Source organism: Colossoma macropomum, unplaced genomic scaffold, assembly GCF_904425465.1.
Source record: "Colossoma macropomum unplaced genomic scaffold, Colossoma_macropomum, whole genome shotgun sequence".
In the NCBI taxonomy this organism is placed as follows: Eukaryota; Metazoa; Chordata; class Actinopteri; order Characiformes; family Serrasalmidae; genus Colossoma; species Colossoma macropomum.
The window spans coordinates 28,468,836-28,495,489 of record NW_023494809.1 but is presented as its reverse complement, the minus strand read 5'-3'; the positions used below and the strand labels follow the sequence as shown (position 1 = coordinate 28,495,489).

Sequence of the window (26,654 nt, the reverse complement as noted above, 5' to 3'; positions counted from 1 at the left end):
CTCATGCAAAAAGCAGCAGAGCTGAAATAACTGTTGAAGGCTGGATATGTGGATAAATGTGAATCGTGTTTTTTTTCTGACATTACAAAAACAAGGAATTAAAATTTTCATTATGCTTAATTTCCATATATGGACGCATGTTTTGAAACTTTTGTTGTATCAAACTCCTCTATTTCAGAAAAAGCAAGTAAAAATTTCCATGATATGGAAGCTTTAGTGCATCTTAAAACATTATAAAAGGGTTGGATAATTACTGTGATAATTTTCAGGACATGACATATCAGGACATGCCCACCCGTGACAAAGTTCTGAAATTTGCTGCTGCTATGACACATCTGAAAAGCCAACAATAGAAAACGGCATGGGAGGATGCACAACTCGCTTCAGCTGCATGCACAACTTAGCCAGTGATTTTACTGACATCATCTTGTACAGCGAGACGAGCAGTGAGCTTATAAAACTGCTGTGATCTCAGTCTTTAGTCGGCTTCAGTTTGACACAGAACTAGTGAATCTTTTAAGAGAAAGAAGAAAAGAAAAGGAAGTCTTACAGCTCCTGGGGAGGGCAGACACTCTTTATGGAACATGTGCCTGCAGTGGAAGACCACCACGCTGAAGGGCTGGGCTGTGTCTAAAACACAGGACACACACACACACATCATCAGGATCAGCACAAGCTCTCCTTCTACATTCTGCCGTACGTTCAAAGGGACTTCAAAAGCTCTATGGTAAAATTATGCAGACGATAGTGACATTTTTTTATCGGTCACAGCCAAACAGTGACCACAGTGTGTCAGTATGTCACGTTCACCATAATGTCATCAAAAGAAAGTGTACCTGACGGCAATATTGTTACATGACATGCTTCACAGATGTTCTCCTCTGTATAAAAAAAAGAGAGAAAGGATATTATCAGTGTGTTTGTTTCAGTTGTAACTACATAAACAACAATTTTGCTGAGGGCTGAATGATTTTGGAAAAATATCTGATTGCGATTTTTCTGAACGATATTGCAATTATGATTTTAACTGCGACTGTTTTCTATGGTTTTATTAAACTCAAAAAATGACATTTATTGAAAGAATCATTCATTTTAAGTATTTATTTATGTTAAATGAAACTAGTTAATTTACTTGTTACTACATAAAGTAATTTTTTCAGGTTGATCTGATGAGCAATTTTACAGTGCAAGAAGAACTTTTTCTGGCTTGAGGCTTGAAGGCTTAAAACAATATCTAAGTTATATATCACATTATACAACAGTTAGTTCCGCCATGCAAGCTGATTGGTTGAGAGGCGTTCTAACTGTGCTGTTATTTTACCACGTTTTTTCACAAACACTATCACTCCGCTGAGACGCCGTTGCTAAGCAACGACTTTGACAGCTGTAGGAGACGCTCAAGCCATTTGATCGTTTTTACTTCTTACTTTGCCACAAACAGAAAACGGACACTTTTAAGATCACATCTGACCGACAGCCGATTTGGTCAGACTCTGAAGATGAGACGACACTAAATTCCCAAACTGTCATCACCACTGAGCAGCTTTTCAGTCGGCAGCTGAGACAGAAGAACAGCTGAACAACCTGGAATCAGCCAGAAATTAACCCAACACCATTCGCCAAACTAAATGGGCTGTAAGATGCTTTACAGACTGGCTGGAACAAAACATTAATACTGATCTGGCAAAAACTGACAAAACTGAGCTAAACCTGATATTGGGTCAGTTTTATGGCACAGTCCGATTTGGTCAGACTCTGAAGATCAGACTACACGCTTGGCGAATGGTGTTGGGTTCATTTCTGGCTGATTCCAGGTTGTTCAGCTGTTCTTCTGTCACAGCTGCTGACTGAAAAGCTGCTCAGTGGTGATGACAGTTTGGGAATTCAGTGTAAGGAGCTGGAGAACGAACTGCCAGCTGTGCAGCGAGTGAGCGGAGCTCGTTACTCTGATGTACCAACAAGCTGCTCGTTAAGGAACTATAATTTGGTGAAGGAACTGCGAACATTAAAACATATTAAACGCCGCGTTCACGGCCCAGTTTATTAATTTATTACTTTATTTATTTAACTATTGTATTAAAGCAGTAGAACACTCGAGGAGTGTGTTATCGCCAATAACATCACGGCTGAGATGATCTACGGCGACCAAATCACAGCCGTGATGTATTTCGTGATAACACACTCCTCGAGTGTTCTATTGCTTAAACAGCCTGCCAGTTAATTGTGGTTGTGAAATCACAGCACGTGGATGTTTGGTTGCTTCTGATTAGCCAAATTAATCTAAAAGCAGTTCACAAGCTCCATGTTATTAGGTTAAATTTCCTTTATTTAAAACTTGCAATGTATCATTGCTGTTGATAACAGACTATAAGATTATAATAAATTTCGATTTCGATATAAAAACGCCCTATTTTGTTGTATATTAAAAATTCAGGATTTAGTCAAAAGGATTCAAACTGTGCTTTACCGTCTACCCGAACACCTCTCATCTGTGTCCTGTGCATCTTATGCAGCAGGGAGAGCGAATCGGCCACCAGGATCTTCTTACAGCCCTCACGCAACAAGATCTAGAGTGAAATCCATCGAGAACGAGATCTTCACTGTTATGCTGTCTGCTTGGATGTAGGGATGTCAAAGTGCACATCATTCAAAAAAGGTAAAATACCACAAAAACAAAGTGTGGAATCATGGAGTGGACACACATAATCTTCTCCATTAATTAATTAACCCAAAAAGTATTAAGTAAGGAAGTAAGGCATCCAATCAGCATCACTGAAAACGGAACATAAATCATGTTAACAGACTTTCTTACTGGTTCCACATGTTTAAAAGGGAAATCTGCAAATAATTCAAAATGCCTGTGCAATTCAACAGTCATTCTGGTTTGAGGAGAAATGTTCGGTTCTAAATAATCCTACAGACTCTTTACAGTCGTAGTGATGGGAAAACGGAGGAAGAAGTGAAGTCTTCCATGCAAATATAACCATTTCATTTACTGGCCAAAATGACCAGTGAACCAACACTTGTCTTCTGAGTTCTTATATGTGATGATAATTAATGAATGAATAAAAGTTATTTAAAAGAACTTAAACTGTTTTAGTCCAAAATCATCTAAAAACCATTGTTTTACGATATATAATGTATTCATACTCATTTCATTTAGTAGCTTTCTGCGAGGGAGCTTTTAGAGTTATTAAACATTTTAAACATCCACCCCAAACTACAGGATACTGAGTTGTAAATACTGAACATGTTTAATATTTACTATTCACAATTAGGGCAGCCCTGACTGCACAGGGTGCAGGTCGGAGGAGTAAACATTGGAGTATAGATGCCCCACACCTACAGGAGAATCTCTAAGCTCATAGTTTAATATCTAGAGACCTATAGTGACTGTCAGGAGGAGCAAATAAGCCTCAAAATCGGCACGATTATCCTACGGTGTGGGCCAGGGAGAAGACGCCTGGTTCCCATTACCACCATAACAACTCTGAATTAGTTTCTCTATAATAGAACATTTCACACCAAACTACTCTGAATGACTCTGTTAAACATTTAAATATGCAGCAATCTTGAAAAACTGATGGAGTTCCCCTTTAAGATGTTCAGTTCACCATGCAGCTGTACCTGTAGGTTGTAGTCCTGTAGGATTTTGACGAGCGAGTCTCTGAGATTAGGGATCTCCATGCCTTCTTTAATGCGGTGGATTAGGAGAATGGGGTCCACATGGGTTCCTATGTTATTCAGCAGCCCTGTGATGAAGGCTGGAGAGGGAGCAGCAAATGTATGAGGACAGTTAAACCCAAGAGCAAGCATTTCTTTTTTTTTCTTGAATAAAAACGCTGTTTGCGCTCATCATAGCATTTGTTTACTTTTTCGAATAAGACAACAAATGAGTGAATTTTAAAACTTGTTTTCGGTTTGTAGAAGTGAAGCACCTCACTGATTTGGCTAAAGTGAAAGCTAAAGTTGTGGAAATGACCACAGAGATGGCCTGACACTGTATGCCTTTGTTTATAGCAATGATATATAAATATAAATGACCATGAATGAACCAAAATAATATAAATTTGCCCTGTTGTTAAAATAGGAGAAAATGGAACCTAGACATGGTTAAAATGGGACGCAAAATGCTTATGTGGCTGCACTTTGGGTCGTCAAATTACACGTTGTTGATTTTCTAAGTGAAAATAAGTGAATACATCCCATTCTACACAAGAGCACAATTACTGTTTATTTGCTGAATTGGTCCCACTTTATATTGTGTCTCTAATAACTGTGTAGATACATGGGAACAACATATGCAACAACAATGTAACTACTAATGATTTAGTAACTGTTACAGATGGATTACAGAAGCACACCATATGTAATTATACGTGTATCAACTTCAGTTTTGCCTCATGTAATTACACAAGTGTATCTTAATAGTTGTAACAGCCTATTCCCTCTCAAGTAATTACACAAGGGTAATAAGAAAAATGTAATTACATTTGTAATTAGACTGGAACAGCAGTTTATTTTTCAGAAGTCTTCCAGCAATAAAACGAAGTATGTAATAACTTACCTCAAGACATTATTACACTGTATCTTCCAGCTTTCCTAACATTTAACTAGTGTTTATGTTGTTAGTGCTGTGACACTGGAACCAGTTTCAACTTTAAACCAGTCTGTAATGTGACAGAACAGCAGACGACCCCTTATCTCAACATGTAACTTTATGATATTAATTAAATGTGTTGCATTTCCCCCAAAGCAACATCGATATTACCACTCCTTTATTACACAGTACCTACATAACAACTACACAGGAACTGTCCACTTATTTTACAGTGTAACTTTAACACTGTACTACAGGAAAGTCCCTGTGTAAAAGATACACTTGTGTAATTACATGAGGCAAAACTGAAGTTGATACACGTGTAATTACATAGGCTGCACTTCTGTAATCGATCTACAACATGGACTAAATCATCAGTAGTTACAGTGTTGTTGCATATGTTATTCATGTGTAACTACATAGTTATTAGAGACACTTAATATAAAGTGGGACCGCTGAATTTATGATACATAAATAATGAAACAAAATCAGGTATGTGTATTAGTTAAGGCATATTTTATATTTTGTTTTATTTTTTTCCCAATGAGTTTAACTCAGCAAATGAATAAAAATCGTGCACTAAAATTTGCAGACAAATGCCACATTTAAGCGTGTTCTCTGTCTGGGACGTGTTCACTTATTTTCACTTAGAAAATAAACAAAATACGTAGCATCCACAGAGCTTTCGTGTGTCTGACCCACATGCTGATTCATTTCATTTAACCACATTTCTTTACCAGCACCACAGCATCTTTCCAACGTATCTGGCCGTGTTTCAGAGAACAGCGCAGCCGAGCGTGCGCTTTCAAAATGACAAACAGCAGCGCAGCGGGCAGAGATTAGACGTACGTGGTTTATCTATAGAGTAAGAGATGAGGTCCTCCCACAGTTCAGCATCATCCTGCTCTTTGGCAAACTCTATGGCCTTGTCCACGTCTCCCAGCTCCTCCATTATCATCTGCAGCGCCCGCCTGCAGTTCCCCATCCGACCTACAGGGGGAGTAAAAGAGTATTATATTTTCTTAACACTTTACATACATTAAAAAGTGCTTTATGGTGAAACAGCAAATACAAGCTTACGACAACAACATAAAACAATAAGTAAAACATTCAATAAACAAGGAAAAAGGACACATTCACTATGACCAGCGATCAAAACTTCAGTCAATGCGATAAAAACATTCACAAAACCCATATTACAATCTATAAACTGCTTCGAATGGGATTTAGCCACAGTAATACATCCACGCTGCTCACCCTAAACCAGGGGTCAGCAACCCGGAAGAAGAGGAATTTTGTCATCAGAGCACTTTGGGAGCCACGACAGTTTACATCCACGTTATTTATGTAACATTTTACCATCTTGGCTGTAAATATGTCTCAGTATGTGCTAATGTACTAGTATAGGCTAAAAAATATAATATGAACGAAAATGCTGACATTGCTCTGCTTTAAGCTTTAGCTCAACTTTAGCCGCTTTTCTCACATCTCCGGCAGGAAACTTTTCCTCAAAACGTAGAATAGTTTCTTGTAAAATGTCAATGTTAAACTTATTCATGAGGCTTCTCAGCTTCTCATTCGCCAGCTTCTTGTTCGAATTTTCCCGTTCCATCTTAAATGGTGTCTGAGGCGCCAGAATGTAACTGCTGCACCATTTAAGGTGGAACGGGAAAATTCGAACAAGAAACTGACTTTTTGTGATTTTTTAATGTTTGTCAGTTTCTTGTTGCAGATTAAACGTATCAGGAAACCAGCTGGAGAGATTAGAAATGCAAACTAAGTCCATTTGTCTCCAAATTATCGATGCTCGTCTTAAATCTCTCTATTTGCCTTTTCAGTCTGCGCTGATCTTCAGGGTTAAAGGGTGAATTAGCAGTTCTACATTAACTCCAGAGTTTAAGACCATTTATTGTTAAAATTGTGTTAAAATGATCAGCAGAGCTTTATTTTACTGTAATTATTTTATTTTTACCTACAAATCTGATTCTGCTGTGGAGCCACAACAGGGCAGTAAAAGAGACGCATGTGGCTCGGGAGCCGCATGTTACTGACCCCTGCCCTAAACAAATGAGCATATTTGAAACATAATGGAAATACATCATCATATTGGAAAAATAATAAAACATAAAATGTGTCTTGTGAAAAAGTTATGGCACACTAATTTTTTGTTTTTTTTCACCTAATATGTTAAACTCAGCACATAAACAGAAACTGTGCCTTAATATTTGCTGAAAAATGGCATATTTAAATGAGAATGTTTACTTATCTTCACTTAGAAAATCAAAACAATTTGACGTAACTTTTGCACAAGACTGAACTTTACTATATTAGCTGGGTCAGCTCATTTAGCATTATTTATGAAGTGCCGTTCCAGTAAATTTATAAAGTCTAGCACTCACTGAGTAAGAAGACCGTTTCTTCCACGAAGTGTCTCTGCTGGCAGATCTCCAGGGCCTAAAAGAGAAGAGCGATCTTTGTTCAAGGAAAACATAGTTCACTTGTGAACAGCACATTTAGATAGATAGTGATCAATGATCTCCTGGTTAGAAAGAAAGAATAATGCACTGCGGCTGTACCTTCTCCAGTGGGCAGTGGGTGCTGTCTCTCAGGAAGGGCAGCAGGTTGGGCCTGTCATACTCTGCGTACAAACTGATCTGCCTCTCGTGGTACTTCTGGCCTTTGTGGTGGTCTCGCTTGAACAGCTTGTGCAGGTACTGGAGGAAAAAGAGCAGCGAGCGCCCTTTTAAGTATGATGACTATATGGATTATGAATCAAATGAAACGTCACATTCGATGCGAATCTGAATTTGTGACGTTACTGGATGGACAATCAGCATGCTATACCAGCTTAGCTTTGGAGACCTCTGGTGGGCTGGAGGTTAGGGAACCAGCCTTGTGACCGGAAGGTCGCCAGTTCGATCCCCTGAGCTGACAGGACATGGCTGAAGTGCCCTTGAGCAAGGCATCTAACCCCCAGGCACCGTGGATAGGGCTGCCCACCACTCTGAGCAGGTGTGCTCACTGTCCCGGGCGCCGTGGATAGGGCTGCCCACCACTCTGGGCAGGTGTGCTCACTGCCCCTAGTGTGTGTGTTCACTACTGTGCGTTTGTGGGTGTTTCACAGCACGGATGGGTTAAATGTGGAGGTCTAATTCCTCTGTGTGCAAAACACAGTTGGCCAATGGTTCTGAATTCACATGTATTCACGTTTAGTGACGTCAGCTGTTCTGGACCCCGTCTCCGAGCGAATGAATGGAACTCAGTCAAAACTTGGTGAAGGACACATCTTGCAAGGATGTGAGTAAATTATCGAGTACTGTGTTTATATCTTCTTTATGGAGACCCGCTGATGACATCCCATATAAAAATAACGCATGGCCATGACTTAGTAAGAGTTGGGAACAAGAAAATTAAGTCGTGGCCACGACTTAGCAAGGCATGGGGACGAGATTCTAATGCATAGCCATGACTTAGTAAGGTGTGCGAGTGAGATAATTAAGCCTTGACCACAGCTTAATAAGGCATGATCTCTTTTCCAAACCTTACTAAATCGTGGCCACGCATTAAGATCTGGGGCCGGATTCATGAAAGTGTCTTAAGAAAGAAAATCTTCTGAGATGTGTTTTTTCGTATCTTCATTCTTAAGAAAAAAGTTACGAGAAATTATTATTCTTTAAACAACTTCTTAAGATTTATATTCAAAATGTATCTCGCATTGTTTATCGTACATGGTAAAATGCAAAGTAGCCTATATTTAAGCAAAAGAACTCGAGAGGGAGTGTTAATGCGAAATATTGGTGATAACACACTCCTCAAGTGTTCTGTTGCTTTTATACAACAGTTAAATAAATAAAGTAATAAATTAATAAACTGGGCCGTGAACGCGGCGTTTAATATGTTTTAATATTCGCAGTTCCTTCACCAAATTATAGTTCCTTAACGAGCAGCTTGTTGCTATGTCAGAGCAACGAGCTCCGCCCACTCGCTGCACAGCCGGCAGTTCGTTCTCCAGCTCCTTACACTAAATTCCCAATCCGTCATCACCACTGAGCAGCTTTTCAGTCGGCAGCTGTGACAGAAGAACAGCTGAACAACCTGGAATCAGCCAGAAATGAACCCAACACCATTCGCCAAACGTGTAGTCTGATCTTCAGAGTCAAATGTGATCTTAAAAGTAACCATTTTCTGTTTGTGGCAAAGTAAGAAGTAAGAACGTTGAGCGTCTCCTACAGCGGTTAAAGTCGTTGCTTAGCAACTGCGTCTCAGCGGAGTGATGCAGTGTTTGTGAAAAACCCGTGATGTTATGGCGAAATAAGAGCACGGTTAGAACGCCAGTCAGTTTGCGTGGCCGGACTGTTGTATAAAAGAAAACAATGAAGATTTAATTAAGAAAATCTTAAGAAAATAATTAACATTATCTTAGAAGTATATTCGAGAACTTCTTACGTTTTTGTTTTTTTTTTAAGAATTGCATTTAAGAACACTTATGACCTTCTTAGTGTTCGTTTTTTCTTAAGAAAGCCTTCGTGAATCCGGCCGTGTGGTGCGGCCGAGCATTATTTTTATTTATACAGGATGTCACCAGCAGGGCTCTGTACTGTGGTATTTGAGACCTAAACATTGAGCCGGACCTTGTTTTTGAGCCTGTATGTGATGATGTGGCCTGAAAAACTCCCGACCCAATGCCTGACTTAAACAATGATTTCAGGCTTTACAGGGCGACTTGCAGCAGCACACACAAATGCTACTTCTTATAATAATAATAAAAAAAAACCACATAGTGCAGCTTTAATCTGTTAAAATTTCATGTTATAACACAGCAAAGGACAAATTAATGCAATATTACTGACTCATTACTGGGTGCTTCAGTGTCAGTTTTAGCCCAGTACGAAGTCAAAACTAAGGGGAACATGGTAAGGTAAACTCCTACTGATACAGCTGGCTGCTTAGTCATTTGTCAAATACATATTTGTATCATCGGCTCATTAGAGGTTTCTGAAAAAAGCACCGAGAGTGATTTTATTTTAAGACCAGAAAAATGAAACAGAAACTCAGTACAGTGTATTTTTATGCTCCCTTGGGATCCCAAAACTGGCATTTTTTTTTTTGACTTATCCTTTTCACTTGCTCACTTGTGCTGCTATCAAATAGCTGTGAATTATAAGACCGTTAAATAAAACAATCCCTGATTATATAACCAGAGGGTTCATTTCAGCTTACCACATGCAACAGCTCAGGCCTGCCTTTCAGCTCTTCCACCACCCTGTCGGTCTGACAGAGAAAAGCACAAGAAAGAGAAGGAAAGAGACAGAAAAGGAGTGATAAATCAGTAAACAGTGTTAGTGTGTTTTTAATCAGAAGACAGAGGGCGACGGGGTGAGCTCACCGATATTTTATCTTCATTATCCAGCAGCATGTCAACTGCTTTCTGGAAAGGAGAGAGAAAGAGGCAGACACATCTTTCATTCCTATGCCACGATTAATCAAAGCTTTCTGCCTGCGCCATCCAAAACACAACATCAACAAAAGGAATCTATAACCTTGTTGACGATGAACGTCAGATCCTGGTATCAAGCTCCTTAACTAAGCCCATCAAATAAGCCTAGACTAAAGCATCTTGCTTTAACATTCGTACTTCTAGGCAGTGCTTGATAAAAAAGATTTATTTTTAAATGCGCCTTAACTGGAACTCGCCGGAAGTATCTCAGTTAAAGAGTAGGACTATGTGATCATTAGCAGCATCACTGGATCTTTCAAGCATGTATAGTTTCCATTTGTGCATGTTACAGATAGCTTATGATAAAAATCTGCTCGTTTTACATTGCCGTGAAAAAGTATTGGACCCCCTCCTGACGTCTTTTTTTTGTTTTTGCATATTTGTCACACTAAATGGCTTCAGATACTCATACAAAACGTAATAAGACACGAACATGAGGAAGCAAAACAGGTTTATTAACGGTCGTTTCATTTACTGAAGGAAAAGGTTTTGCAACACTTACGCCACCCACGTGAAAAAGTAATTACCCTCCATAAAAGGTCATAACTGGCTGTGACACCTTTAACAGAAGGGTCATTCTATTGAAACGTCCATTTTTGTGTCCCTAGCGGTTACAGATATACTTGAAAAACATGTTAGGGTTACAATTTATTCATATTTTCAAATAAAACAATAAGTTATTTTAACAATTACACCTTCCTGAGCCTCAATTTAGCAATATTGGTTTTTAAATCAATTATACAGAATTCCAAGCACCACAGAAGAGCTCGTCCTCAGAGTCATGTGTAATATTTAGAGGTGAAAAACATGATGTTCTGCTATTTTTAACTACAATAATATATACGTGACTATGGGATATATAAATTAAATGACATAAAGAAAACAAATGCCAAATAAATATTATAAAATATATAATAAAAGTTGTTGTCCCCAGGAGTCGTGTCACTGGTGTTACCGCATAACAAAAATCTCTTATTTTCAAATAAAAGTCACACTGATGACATCACTCGACTTCCTTTTACCTGTTTTCTGAGGATCTATGAAGAAAAGCACATGGTGAGTCCACTGTGTCTTTCAGTTACCAGAGATTTTATCCTTTAGCTCATGATTTCATATGAAGCTTTTAGCTGAAGTCACTGGTGTGACCGACTTTATTCTTAAGTAACTATGAATAAATAGAATACAAATGGATTAAATTCCATATTTTAGTGGATATTCCTTGATTGACAACATGTGGTTTGATGCTCTGTAGCAGCCATTCTGTAAAACGCATTGTTCATTAAAAATGTCTCTGGTGTTTACTTTATTATGTGTAACACCAATGAGGATCGGTAACACCAGTGACTCCTATGGACAGATAGAAAAGTGGACGTTTCTGTAGAATGACCCAGCAACAACTGCACCAAATGCTTCCTATACTGGTGGTCAGTCAGGAGGAATTTTGGTCAGCTCTTCTTTGCAGCCTTTTCAGCCACTGCAGTTCTTTTAAGCCATTCAGTGGTGGACTTGCTTGTATGCTTTGGATAATTATCTTGCTGCTTTACCCAACTGTGCTTTAGTTTCAGATCACAGAATGATGACTGGACATTCTAGGCAAGTCGTCTAGATTCTGAGCCATCTCTCTACACCATCATACTACCACCACCATGTTGGACTACTGGACTGTTGGTATGAAGTTCTTTTTGTGCAGTGCTGTGTTAGCTTCATGTCCAATGTAACGGGACGCCTGTCCTCCAAAAAGTTCCACTTTTGACTCATCTGTGCACAGAACATTTTTCCAAAAATGCTTGGGGGTCATCAAGGAACTCTTTCACGGGTATTTATAATGATGGAATCATGAATGCTGACCTTATCTGAGGCAAGAGAAGCCTGCAGTTTTTTTCAAATGTTCTTCTGGGTTCTTTAATGACTTCCCAGATGAGTCATTGCTGTGCTCTTGGAGGAATTTTTGTAGGCTGGACACTTCTGGGAAGATGCACCACAGTTCCAAGATTTCTCCATTTGGAAATATTGGCTCTCACTGTGGTTCAGTGGAGTTCCAAAGCCTGATAAATGGCTTTGTAATCCTTTCCAGACAGATATATTTCAAAAACTTTCTCATCTCTTCTGGAATTTCCTTTGATCATGGTAAAGTGTGCTGCTTGTTGAGACCTTTTGGTCTACTTCTCATTGCTGGAAAGGTTCTATTTTATTGATGTTTAGATTCAACAAGGCTGGCAGAAATCAAGCCTGGGTGTGTCTGGGTTAAGTGACTGTAGTTACCACCTAATTTGGTTAACTGGTTGGTAAAGTAACAAGGACAATTACCTTTTCAAACAGGGCCATGTGGTGCTTTTTTCCTTCAATAAAACAATCATTTAAAAATGATATTTTGTGTTTATCCAGATTATCTTTGTCTCATAAACAAGTAAGCATGGCAAATATGCAAAAGTAGAAAAACACCACTTTTTTCACAGTACCGTATGAAGTTCTTAAATTAGGTCCTGGAAATGAGATAAGGAACATCTGAGGAACATATTTGTGATGTGTCACCTCCTTATCAAAGTCCATGAGGAGGACGATCTTATCCTCGATGGCGGAGAACAGGTTGTGTTTGTGGATGAGCTGGTACACGTCTTTGTGTCTGAGCCTCAGGTAGATCTCCAGCGCTCGGTCATAGCGCTGGTCATACGTGTATCTAAAACAGGAACATCGCAAACATATATGGAGTTGCCAGTTCTACCATATACTGCATGATTTATATACAGTTTACAGGTACTGACTGTAGGCTGCACAATTTATCAGCCCCACTATACCCGGTCCATCAATGGAAAGGGACCACCACAGGACCACCACATGACCAGATATTATTTTAATGGTGGACCACTCTTAGTACAGCAGTGACACCCAAATAGGAGTGATACCCTGAAAACTTTGCAAAGCTTGGGGCTAAATGAAAAAGGCTGTGTAAATTAAGGATATGCATTCTGACTAATTATAATATTTAAGTATGCAGAGAGGCTGATAAACAGACATTTGATTAACTGCAGGCAAGAGAAGCAAAAAAAGAAAAAAGACTTTGGCTAAAATTAATGTAGGTTGACAGGTTTAAGATGGTAGCACTTGTACTAAAAGGCTAAAAATTCAGTAGCACAACTTTAGCAGCATTTAGATAAATATATTTTACACCTTCTTTGTTCTGTGTCAGCAGGCCTGCGTGCTCTCTCTCCCTCTCTGTCTCTCTATAGGTGGAGTGAACTGTCAATCACTCGTTTGCCAGCATCTGTTGTCTGCTAGTGCTCTCTCTTTCCCTTTTCCTCTCGTTTATCTCATGCTTATCCCCTTGAATTGAGAACAGGTGAGATTGTGCGCACCTACATTCCACCACGTAGGTAAACTCTGCTGTCTGGGCTCACTGGGTTAGAGGACGGGTGCTGTCCCCTGTATTTTGGGGAAGATATCCTAGTGTAGTTAGTTTAGCTCCCTTTGTTGGTAGTTAGGTCAGACTTCAAAAACAATACAGCTCAGGGTAGTTTTTCTTTTATTCTGTTCATTTCTTTGGCACCGTACATGTTCTCTTTCTGAGGTAAGATTAGCTCAGCCCCAATACTGGCGTGTTGTACCGCTTGTTTATGTCTGTTTGTACTTGTAAATCCTATGTCATTGTGTGTAGTCACTGTCTTAAATAAAATGTTTTTTTTTTTGCCATATCCCTCCTCTCCTGCCAGTCACTCAACACACTAGTACTCCTACCATTCCTCCAAATCTACATCAATCTACACCGATCAGGCATAACATTATGACCACCTCCTTGTTTCTATGCTCATTGTCCATTTTATCAGCTCCACTTACTATATAGGTGCACTTTGTAGTTCTACAGTTACAGACTGTAGTCCATCTGTTTCTCTGATACTTTGTTAGCCCCCTTTTACCCTGTTCTTCAGTGGTCAGGACCCCCATGGACCCTCACAGAGCAGGTACTATTTGGGTGGTGGATCATTCTCAGCACTGCAGTAACACTGACGTGGTGGTGTGTTAGTGTGTGTTGTGCTGGTACGAGTGGATCAGACACAGCAGTGCTGCTGGAGTTTTTAAACACTGTGTCCACTCACTGTCCACTCTATTAGACACTCCTACCTTGTCGGTCCACCTTGTAGATGTAAAGTCAGAGACGATAGCTCATCTGCTGCTGCAGTTTGTGTTGGTCATCCTCTAGTCCTTCATCAGTGCCCACAGGACGCTGCCCACAGGACGCTGTTGGCTGGATATTTTTGGTTGGTGGACTATTCTCAGTCCAGCAGTGACACTGAGGTGTTTAAAAACTCCAGCAGCACTGCTGTGTCTGATCCACTCAGACCAGTGCAACACACACTAACACACCACCACCACGTCAGTGTTACTGCAGTGCTGAGAATGATCCACCACCCAAATAGTACCTGCTCTGTGAGGGTCCATGGGGGTCCTGACCACTGAAGAACAGGGTAAAAGGGGGCTAACAAAGTATCAGAGAAACAGATGGACTACAGTCTGTAACTGTAGAACTACAAAGTGCACCTATATAGTAAGTGGAGCTGATAAAATGGACAATGAGCATATAAACAAGGAGGTGGTCATAATGTTATGCCTGATCGGTGTATCTAGTCGCTCTGTTAACGTCTCTGCGTATTGCCCTAGACTACAGCCCTTTAGTGGGGACGTAACAATCTTATTATTCAAACAAAACTGAGAGAAATCATTAGGTTTTTGTTTCAGATGAGTAATAAAGGCCTCTCTAGATGAGCTAATGAGCAAACACTACAGATAACCAGAGTCATCTTTTCTGCTACTCACAGTTCAGCCAGAGTGGTGAGCAGGATGCTGTTGGTGGGGTCCTTCTTTAGATGGTCTGTCACTGTCTGAACTATAGTCATGTTGTTGTACAGCTCTCCTGGCCACTCACGGATCAGCGTGGCAAAACCCTGCAGGAGGCAAGAAGAAATGCTTCTGGATTAGAACTTCACTCTGGCCTTTGCTATGACACACTTCTCTTTTCATCTCTGTAGATTATTAAAATAATGAAAATGTTCTTTGTCACCTCATAATCAGTCTTGAGGAATTCGTGCAGGATCATCTCGTAAATGGCAGGTCTGAGACGCAGGTCTCCTCTGGGTAAGTACTGACTGATGGCCTGGAGGAAAAGAGAAAGACTGGGGATTTTAGATGAACAGTACAAAGTGAGGGTGCATAGCTTTAAGCTCTCTTTATTGGACTAGTGAACTACAGGCAGGTCAGTCTCAGAATCCCCCAGGGTCTGGATGCCCTCAGGTGTTATAAAAGGGTCAACTTCTTTTTAGGCATCACAGCGACACGAAAAAAGCAGCCAGTTTTATGGAATGAGCATCAAATGCATGATCAGCTGAAATTTGAGGGACTAGATTCTAAAAATCATATAAAAATCTTGTAATTCCATTTTTTAAGCATCATCTGAAAGCTAGAGTCTGACTGACATTGGCAAACAAACACTGGCCAATACTGACAACCTGTGGTTTTATTAGAGTCAGTGAAAACATCCCTAATAACGTGGTGCTAATTAGTGTCATTTTTGGTCATTTTTGGATTCTGACCGCAGGACACCAACAAATACATAAAATGCACACAACCTTGCTTTTAGCATAAGAATAACAGTGAGTGTGTTTACATGCACTTAATAATCCAATAACTGCAAAAAAATCAGATTTTGTCAGTAATCCGATCAACATGTTTACATGCACTTGAGTAATCAGATAATGTGAAAACTCCAGGTCTACATGAGTCAGACAGTAATCAGATTTCTGCTTTGCAACCAGCCAGTAAACTCACAGAAGAACGTAAACGTAATGTAAAACTCAAAACTTCATAACTTCACTTTTTTTTTTTAAACATTGCGCCGCTTTACCTGAAAATATGAACATCCATCATCTAGAAGATGAAGAATATTTAACTCCTTTATTTCGTGTTTGGTTTCAGCTCTGCTCCAAAAGTGTTTTGCTGTGTCTCCTGACGTCCACCATCTGTTCTCGCGCATGTACAGACTCAGAAATCCGATAGGAATCAGAGCAAAAGTTTACATGCACTGCGAAATCTAATTACTCTGACTCTTTATCGGATTTCTTAATCGGATTCCTAGATCGGTGTGTGGTGTTTACATGACCACTTTAATAATGCGCATAAACTACAGAAATCCGATTATGATTGGATTATTAAGTGCATGTATACGCACTCAATGTCATATGAAAAATACTTTTTTAAGAAAAGAACAGTAACGCTTCCTATGAACACTTCCTGTATAATTTATGTTCACGTTTACATGCAGCCTAATAATCCATTAATAATCCGACTAATAGCTCAATCGGAATAGAATACGTCCATGTAAACACCTCAGTCGGAATAGACTAGTCTGACTGAGGCCATTCGGAATACAGTTTCTATCCGATAGATCGAGGTGGGTAATCCTGTAAATAATCCGTTAAATAGAAGAATAATATCCGTGTAAACGCCTGTATCTGATTACATTCCCTATCGGAAAGCTTAAGTCCATTCTGATCATGTTCGTCGCGTCATAGTGAAAGTTTATACCGTTCAACATGGCGGAGCAGAAACTGGTCTGCAGAGGAGACGAAGTTTATGCTCTGATCTTTAAAAGACGGCGGTGGGACGGACGTCCAGCTTATGTGTCTCAGAACACGACGTCTTCCTCTCGGCCTTCTTTAATAAGGACGTGTGAAGGACGTTTTCCTGAGTCTGACATCATTTTAAAGTGATTAAAAACACAAGCGCTGCTCACTGCTGCTCATCTCACTCTGACTGGACTCACATGATGCTGGTTGTCATGGTAACATCTACACTAAGTGGTTCTCTGCGCATTATCTATAATCGGATTGTGTTCAATCGGACTGGCAAAAATCTTTACATGTAAACACAGCGTCTGAACAAGAGTGCTCGTCGACTTGCCTTCAACTGTCCAATAGTTTTGAATCGGTACACCTCGTTCTCCCACAGATCCATATTCTTCCCCAGCACCTTCTGACACTTTCTGTAAACGGGACAGAGAGACATTGCAGCTCCCTTCACCCAACATTTAACCTTTAAATGCAATACAAGCTGTTCCAGTACCTAGCTGCTGTGTCATAGTCCTTCTTCTCCACCAGGTGATTGATGTAGGCCATCCCGATTTTCTGCTCATACAGAAGACGTTCAATAAGAACAACACATTCCAGATTGTTCGAAAGATTATAAAAGTTATGTACTTCAAAAATGAACACTTTAGAACCTTCAATCAAACAGTCTGTACCTGAACATCATGCCTCTTGATGTTCTTGAAGCTGATCTCAGCTGCCATCAGTGCCTCCTGGAACAAATTCAGACATCAACGATCTTTAATTATGTTTTTTTAATCCGAATTTAACTAACCTAATTTTTAACTATCCTCATTTAATTTCTAATTAGATGTTTAATGATTTTTTTCCTTTTAAATCTATTGTTTTAATCATGTTTTTAATTTCTACTCTCATTTACTTTTTTTTTTAACGACACTGTATTTTCTCATTTGTAAAACACTTTGAATGACAGCACTGCATATAGGTGCTATATAAATAAACTTGCCTTGCCTACAATCTGCACATCTCTCAGAAAAGTTCAGTGATGCTCTTATATAATCTAATCAGTCTAAAATAGCATAATAATCTCAAAACTGTGATGTCCAAGAGTTATATAAGGCTAACAGTGGTACACACTGACCTCATATTTCTTCTTGTCAAGCAGCCAGTCGATATGGTCATCCTGGTCTCGTTCTTTAGCCACCACAATGTCTTTAGGGCTGATGATGTAGAACAGAGACTCTCCCTCAGAGTGCTCTATAGACAAGAAACATTTAGACCCCATTTAACTCCTCTAGGACATTTCACCAGACCTGATTCATAGAGGAAGCCTAAATACACAATTAAAAGGTACAATATGGGCTGTTCAATCAAAGTAGTAGACAACAAGGCCTTTCTCTATGCAAATCAAATCACGTTTACTGTCACATCACATTTACACAGGTGCGAAGGTGAGTGAAAATCTTAGGTGCGTAGCCCCCTTGTAGAATTTAAATACAAAAAAATATATATATAAGAAAAAAGATATACACACACACACACACACACACACACACACACACACACACACACACACACACAGACTCTAAATACACCGATCAGGCATAACATTATGACCACCTCCTTGTTTCTACGCTCATTGTCCATTTTATCAGCTCCACTTACTATATAGGTGCACTTTGTAGTTCTACAGTTACAGACTGTAGTCCATCTGTTTCTCTGATACTTTGTTAGCCCCCTTTTACCCTGTTCTTCAGTGGTCAGGACACCCATGGACCCTCACAGAGCAGGTATTATTTGGGTGGTGGATCATTCTCAGCACTGCAGTAACACTGTTGGTCTGAGTCTGTGTTGTGCTGGTGTGAGTGGATCAGACACAGCAGTGCTGCTGGAGTTTTTAAACACCTCAGTGTCACTGCTGGACTGAGAATAGTCCACCAACCAAAAATATCCAGCCAACAGCGTCCTGTGGGCAGCGTCCTGTGACCACTGATGAAGAACTAAAGGATGACCAACACAAACTGTGCAGCAGCAGATGAGCTATCGTCTCTGACTTTACATCTACAAGGTGGACCGACAAGGTAGGAGTGTCTAATAGAGTGGACAGTGAGTGGACACAGTGTTTAAAAACTCCAGCAGCACTGCTGTGTCTGATCCACTCGTACCAGCACAACACACACTAACACACCACCACCACGTCAGTGTTACTGCAGTGCTGAAAATGATCCACCACCCAAATAGTACCTGCTCTGTGAGGGTCCATGGGGGTCCTGAGCACTGAAGAACAGGGTAAAAGGGGGCTAACAAAGTATCAGAGAAACAGATGGACTACAGTCTGTAACTGTAGAACTACAAAGTGCACCTATATAGTAAGTGGAGCTGATAAAATGGACAATGAGCGCAGAAACAAGGAGGTGGTCATAATGTTATGCCTGATGGGTTTATATACATATACACAATATACACTAGTATTTCCAATGAACAGTTGTACAGTAATAAGTTATGAAATAAAACTATATGTACTGTTGTACACATTTCCGTATGTGCAGTGAGTCTGAGGTAGATAAATAAACGAGATGCAGGGGATAGAGTATTGATATAGAAACCTTCCAGCTTACACAAGATATGGATAGAAGATGCACAAGATGTCAATCTATATGTCTAAGTACAGATTTGCTAGATTGAAGGTGCAGTGAGATCAGAGTGAGTCTGTTGAGATGTGGATGAGGTGTAGATAAGTTTAATGTCCAAAAATTTAATTCATTTTCTCTCCCTCAGCGTTTTGTTACCCAGTCTGTAGTCACGGCACTCGTTCTCCTGAAAGTTGCGAACGGTCAGAGCATCAGACGAAATCTCCTCACAGCTCTCTGGCAACGGCTGAATGATGTCCAAGCGTGGCCGTGCTCTGAACTCCTCCTCCTGTGACAGACACACTCAGTTAAACTCTGTGTAAAGTACTGTACAGAAGTCAGAGACAACCCTTAATTCAATTTCTGATCAAAATGACCTTTGACTACGAGTCATTCATTTTTAAGAGATATTTCTGAGCAGATCAGATGTAAAATAGTCCATGTGCATGAATAAAGGGAAAGTCAAAAGAAAAAAAGTGAAAAGGTTTTTTTTAAAACTTTAATTCAACAAATTATTGAAACTAGTGGTGTCAAATGACTATAAAAACTAACAAAATTAATCACAGTAATAGGTTGTGATTAATCACGATTAATCATGAGGTTTAAATAGTATTTACTTGTATTTTGGGGGGAGATAAAACAAGTAAAAGAATTGATGAATTGCATGGCAGTGAAAGGCGTGGCTAAACTGTGCTTCTGCTGTGCCAGCGTTGCCTTCAGTGGGTCTTTGTTGTGTTGGACCCTCTTTATCATTTCAAGATTTGAATTCCAGCAGGTGGGCGCACGCTGGACGAGTGTCTCCTCTTCTTGACCATGAGAGGCTGAACTTTCAGCTCTGCTGTGTTTGCAGGACTGTACTGAAATGTCCAACTATTTTACGACACTTGGCTAAACACTGACAAACCCGCTGAGCGGATAGCCACTGTGATGACCCTCTGTATAACGTGCTCTGTACAGGCTGTATATATGCTCAAATGGTAGATTCCTTGTTACACGATCATATGGCGAGCGCTATCTGTTCCTATAGTGGTGACGTTTATTCATCCAGCTCCAGATGGAACTTTACTTTTATCTAAACTTCCACTTGGAGGCTGTTTAAAACGAAACTTGCCGTTCAGCACACCAGGGAACGTTTCCTCGGTCATCGTGTTATCTATGTTTGTGCCCTTCAGTAAATCCACACGGGAATTACGGGAGGAAGTTGGGGTCAAACTGGGTAATATGATTAATTTGCATTTTAAAAAACAATCACCGTGTTAAGGTTTCCAGATCAATTGAGAGCGTTAACGTGTTTATAATGAAAATAAATTTCATTAATGAAATAATTAACGTGTATAATTAAAACATATTATGAAACTGACACCCGTGCAGACTTGGCAGGCTTTCATCTCTGAGAGAGAGGAGAAAATCAAGCTGCTGAAGATCTGAAAACATCCACAGGTGTTTCTGTCCATCCTTCCACTGTGAGAAGACCACTCAGCGCTGTGGGTCTGAAAGGATGTGTAGCTGATCAAGAAGAACCTCACTGAGAAAAGGAGACGGACACATCAAACAAAGAAGCTGAACGATGGACTGACCACCCCAGAGTCCAGACCTCAACACCACTGAATGTGTTTGATTACTTCAGAAAATGATCAACCAGCTTCTAAGACTGAACTTTGGAGGTGTGTCTGCAGATTCTTTGAACTGAAAGTGAGTCTCCTGAAAAGAATGGAAGCTGGAATAAAGGGGAAAGCGACACACTGAACACTAAAACATCTGATATTATATTCAATTTTTGAGTCTTTTGTGTAATTTTCTGTTAAATATGTGTTTTTTTTTGCTTTTTTTCTGATACTGAAATGGATAACTTGTATTAAATGGTCATTTTGACAGGATATTAACTAAATTAACAGTGGTCTCTGACTTTTGCACAGCACTGTACATTCAAAAATGTTTTTATACTTTTTTATATCTTCTCCAGCTCATCAGGTACTTATTATTAGTAGTCCTTAATCGGCTTGATCAGCTAAGATTGTGTGCAGTACATCTAGACTTCAGAGCGGGGAATCATACCATGTGCTCAGAATTCTCTTTAACAAAGTAAAGAGTAACGAGCTGATCAGCTAGAGGAGCCAGTCCACTGATAAAAAACTCTGTTTCGAACGCCGACACTGCAAGAGACCAGAGCAAAAAGACTCAGATCAATAAATACTGAAAGGTTAAACAGTGACCTGTCTATGGCATTTTGTTATTATGGCACTATGAGGCACTATGGAAATACCAATCTCGACATAGCGGCTGGGTAAATCTCTGATCTCCGTAGGGTCACGCTCCTTGACGACACACATCTGAAACAGAAACAGATTCACTTAAAATCTATGACATCATCACTCATCCCCTCTTTTAGAAATCACGGTTATAACCTCCAATATAGTAACTTTACAGGAGAAGAAAATAAATGTTCTTTTAATGCCAATGTAATGAGATTTTATATCAGGTAATTTTGGACTATTTTTCATGAAAACTCATTCCTGCTAGGCAAATATACTACTACATACTACTACTGTCTGTGTCTCAAAAGGACTTATTTTCTCGAAATATTGATGCACTGTGCTGAAATAACAATGTAGTATCTTAAAATAATGACTCGTTTTCTTGAAACTCTGACTTTTCTCTCAAAATAATGACATACTAGGTCAAAATAATGATTTTGTATCTCAAAATCATTACTTAAGTTTAATTATTCATTATTTTGGGTACATCAGAATTTTATCTTAACAAATATCAAGAAAACAAGTCATTATTTTTAGGTAATACGGCAATATTTCAAGAAAATGTGTCATTATTTTGATATGAAGTCAAAATTTTGACTGCTGCTGAAAGACACAGACTAGGCCCTTTTCTCCTCTGCCTGGCAGAAATGGGCTTCTCTAACTTCCAGCCACCATTTTCAAATAATGTAAAAAAAATAAATAAAGAAAAGAAAAATTAAAAAAGAAAAATGTAATGTACCTAATGAAGGTACAAGGTGTTGACATGTCAGTGACTGTATACTAATGACAGGACTGAGCTACATTTAAATAAGGAAATAATAGTATAAAGTAAAAAAAAAATTACACACTACAACTGCTGGGAATCTCCCCACTGTGATAAAGAATTCCTGACTGTAAAACACCACTGACGTAGAAGCTAATGCATATAGACAGCATTTGGCCTCCTAGCAGTAATGTTAGCTAACTGGCTTCCTTCTGCATTAACCAGCCAGCAGAGAAAAGGAAAAATTCTAACAGCTCACCAAAGTATCCTCCCAAGAGCGTTTATACTTAACAGGTCCTTCCAGTATTAAGATATATCACAAAATGAGGGGTTTACAAGTCTTTAAACCAGAGAATTTCGCTCTAGCGACTACTGTGGCACCGCTGTAGGGCTGAGTAGGCATGTTTACCACAGATATAGCGAGTGTCCCTTTAAGTTGAACTCACCTTTACAGAAGATCCCCAGCCAATGATGAGTGTAGTGTTATCTTTCCAGCAGAGGCTGCAGGGGTACATATCAGGCCTTAGACTCGTATTGTCTCGCAACACATTGGTGATGCGCTGCTTACTGCTGATGTCGTAGATCTTCACCCCCTGAGAAGAGAAGAGAGGAAAAAACAGCTCTAACCTGAATGTTTTCACCCCAACACAGAAATCTAATAATATGAAGTGTTAAACTAGGAACTTACAGAGTGGTTTCAGCAAGAAATGGCAAGCAAATCTGCTAATATGATGCTGCAAAAAGGTACAGATTCATAAAATGTAATGCAGTGTATATATGCGTGGTGCAAATTGGTCAAAAGAGTAGATCTGGTAAACACATCCAGCACGTCTGGCTCTGTAAAACTAGCTACACTAAGGGAATACGCGAGAAAGCTCTGGCTGCAGACATGCACTCTCAGCCTGACGTGCACCGCCAGCCTATTAATGATGTCAGTGCCGCTTTACCACGACAGGGTTTTGTCGGTTTTATGAGAAAAACAGCGAACCACGTACTGCTGGGCAACAAACGAACACTGAACATACACAGATCAGGCATAACATTATGACCACCTCCTTGTTTCTACGCTCATTGTCCATTTTATCAGCTCCACTTACTATATAGGTGCACTTTGTAGTTCTACAGTTACAGACTGTAGTCCATCTGCTTCTCTGTGCACTTTGTTAGCCCCCTTTTACCCTGTTCTTCAGTGGTCAGGACCCCCATAGACCCTCACAGAGCAGGTAGTATTTGGGTGGTGGATCATTCTCAGCACTGCAGTAACACTGACGTGGTGGTGGTGTGTTAGTGTGTGTTGTGCTGGTATGAGTGGATCAGACACAGCTGTGCTGCTGGAGTTTTTAAACACCTCAGTGTCACTGCTGGACTGAGAATAGACAACCAACCAAAAATATCCAGCCAACAGCGTCCTGTGACCACTGATGAAGGACTAGAGGATGACCAACACAGCTATCGTCCCTGACTTTACATCTACAAGGTGGACTGACAAGGTAGGAGTGTCTAATAGAGTGGACAGTGAGTGGACACAGTGTTTAAAAACTCCAGCAGCACTGCTGTGTCTGATCCACTCGTACCAGCACAACACACACTAACACACCACCACCACGTCAGTGTTACTGCAGTGCTGAGAATGATCCACCACCCAAATAGTACCTGCTCTGTGAGGGTCCATGGGGGTCCTGAGCACTGAAGAACAGGGTAAAAGGGGGCAACAGATAGTAAGTGGAGCTGATAAAATGGACAATGAGCATAGAAACAAGGAGGTGGTCATAATGTTATGCCCGTCCTGTGGTTGCGCCACTCAGGAGCCAAGCACTGAGTTTTTAACAAGTTATGCACAAAACGTCATAAAGCTTACAGGAGTTAGGTCTGTTTGCATACATTTGTTTTGGACCAACAACAAAGCTTTTAACACACCACAACCCCAATTGGAGTTACGACCAACCTGTGTGGAATCGGTCCAGCCTGCAGGATTATATACTTGAACCGCTGCGGTGGGTTTATTAACAACTGCTCTGACTACACCATGTGTGAAATTCCTCCCTCTTTATGAAGTTTAGACGTACCACACTGTTTGCCCAGGCGATGAGGTTGGCCCTCCATTTGACATTGGTGATGGTGCCCTCGCCCTCGTGCAGAGTGGACGTCTTCCAGCGGTTCAGCCAGTTTCTCTCGTACAGCAGCAACTAGACGAGAAAGAGAAACACACCACTGTTGAATGAAGTTATGATAAAATAAACAGAAGGTAGAATATCTTGCATAAGAAAAGCTGTTTAAACCACAAAGCAGATATACCGACCTCTCCCATTCAAGACTTTTCACAATCATTTTTGCTATTTTATATACTGTAATAAAACAATACAGATAATACAATACAGTAACTTACACAATGCAAATGTAAATATTCAATATATATATATATATATATATATATATATATATATATATATATATATACACACAGATTCAAAACTAGACCACATGAGGTACTTTAGGTTGTCGTATTATATATTTCACATATAAAAGTGACGATAAGAAGTTATTTATGGATAAATAATACACAGTATTTATCTATGTATAGGATTTTTGGTCAACTTATCTGCTTCAAGATGCGAATGTCACCATTCCAGACACAATTAAATGTCTTAATTATTTGTGTATTAAATACAGTCATATAGAAAAGTTTAGGCGCCCCTGGTCAAATTACACATTTTGTAGATTTTGTAAGTGAAAATAAGTTAACACACCCTCTACAGAGAACACAGTTCTGCACATTTTAATGCACAATTACTGCTTGTTTACTGAATTTACCATGTTGGGAATAAAAATAAAACTGTGCAAAAGTTATGACACATTTTGTGCTGTTTCACCCCCCCATGTTAAACTTAGCAAATAAATAGAAACTGAATGAAAAATTAGCAGAAAAATAACATATTTAAGTTAACAAAACATGCAATTTGATCGGGGGGTTGGGTTAAACTGTTGCATATCAATTAATCAAATCAATCAATCAACCTTTACTTAAGCTCTGAGTACACTAGGAGAGACTCTCATAAACACTGTAGCTGGGCCAATACAAAAATCAGGGATTGCGAAGTCGGATAGTAAAAACATCAAATGCTGAAAAATTAATAATAACAATCATAATAGGGAATATAATAGTAAAAAAAACAAAACAAAAATAAACCATTAAAATTACAACAATGTAGTAACTTAATAAATAATAGATAAACAAAATAAATAAAAAAAACATAAAATAAATAAAGAAACAGAAGATGTAAAACAATAAATTAGCAATAACAAAATTAATTTAAAAAAATATAAAAGGGAAACAATAGCTAAAACATTATCAAAAATCATATTAAAAGTTAACTAAAATCAATTAAAACAGTTGCATGTATAATTTTATATAAACAGAAGCATCATCTTTCAGATTCTGGTAAATTTATCTTTAACTAAATTGCTCTACAATGGTTTATTATAACAGGCAGTGCTATTAACAGGTTCCTCAATACCCAGTGTTCTAGTTTACACCAGCAGATGGCAGCAGAATACAGAGTACCACCACACAGCTCTCAGTTCGTGTGTAGTCATAGCTGTTCTTTGGTGCTGATCTGCAACCAGCTGCCGTGTGTATGGCGACGGTTTAGGCTGGTGTTGGATAAAGAGAGTATGTCCTGAATGAAGCATATAAAGACACATTAACCCTTGACGTTATAATCTTCCTTTACGTCACTGTAAAGGAATAGTTTATCCATTTAGGCCTAATATAGCCTATTAGCCAAGATGTATTTGTTTCTTAAATTTTGCCACTGAACTTTGAGGCTCATGCAGCTAAAAGTAACACATTAATCAGCAAAATGCAAACCGCATGCATAAATAATCCCACGTGGCTTCAAACCATGTTAAGTGCAAATAGAGTTCCTTTATTGGTTTCTGACACTGTAAGACAGACTGTTACTTATAAAAATACAAAATAAAAAAAAATAAAAGTACAGCACAGATAAAAACACCTCAAATTTTGTGCATTTTGTCCAATTCTCATCTTGCACATCTGGACACTTTATTTCAGTACCAATATCTGCACATATTCATTCAGTATTGTCATTATATGCTGTTACCTGCGCCTCCTTGTACAGTCATTACTGCACTGCCTTCTATATCTCAGGTTATAGATCTTATTGCAGATTTTTGTATATTGCTATTTGTATATATGCCTGTAGATCTTTTTTTTTTATTTATTTATTCTTCTTTTTATATTGTTTCACCCTTATTATTATAACTGTCCTGTGTTGTGTGATCGCTACTGGCTGCTG

At 39.3% G+C, this 26,654-nt stretch overlaps 1 protein-coding gene across 1 annotated transcript in view; it reads right to left on the bottom strand.

The window, feature by feature from the left end:
* vps41 (VPS41 subunit of HOPS complex) overlaps positions 1-26,654 on the bottom strand; it is a 56,890-nt gene that overhangs the window by 757 nt on the left and 29,479 nt on the right. The window contains exons 8-28 of the mRNA XM_036558881.1: positions 24,405-24,524; positions 22,785-22,931; positions 21,584-21,650; positions 21,376-21,473; positions 19,480-19,609; positions 17,832-17,947; positions 17,386-17,442; positions 17,208-17,269; positions 17,046-17,127; positions 15,151-15,243; positions 14,907-15,034; positions 12,630-12,774; positions 9,987-10,028; positions 9,821-9,871; positions 7,177-7,314; positions 7,000-7,054; positions 5,450-5,590; positions 3,628-3,764; positions 2,468-2,567; positions 837-881; positions 551-630 (exon numbers count right to left, since the gene is read on the bottom strand). Coding sequence (XP_036414774.1) covers positions 551-630; positions 837-881; positions 2,468-2,567; positions 3,628-3,764; positions 5,450-5,590; positions 7,000-7,054; positions 7,177-7,314; positions 9,821-9,871; positions 9,987-10,028; positions 12,630-12,774; positions 14,907-15,034; positions 15,151-15,243; positions 17,046-17,127; positions 17,208-17,269; positions 17,386-17,442; positions 17,832-17,947; positions 19,480-19,609; positions 21,376-21,473; positions 21,584-21,650; positions 22,785-22,931; positions 24,405-24,524 — 2,034 coding nt within the window. The remainder of the gene's footprint in view (positions 1-550; positions 631-836; positions 882-2,467; positions 2,568-3,627; positions 3,765-5,449; positions 5,591-6,999; positions 7,055-7,176; positions 7,315-9,820; positions 9,872-9,986; positions 10,029-12,629; positions 12,775-14,906; positions 15,035-15,150; positions 15,244-17,045; positions 17,128-17,207; positions 17,270-17,385; positions 17,443-17,831; positions 17,948-19,479; positions 19,610-21,375; positions 21,474-21,583; positions 21,651-22,784; positions 22,932-24,404; positions 24,525-26,654) is intronic.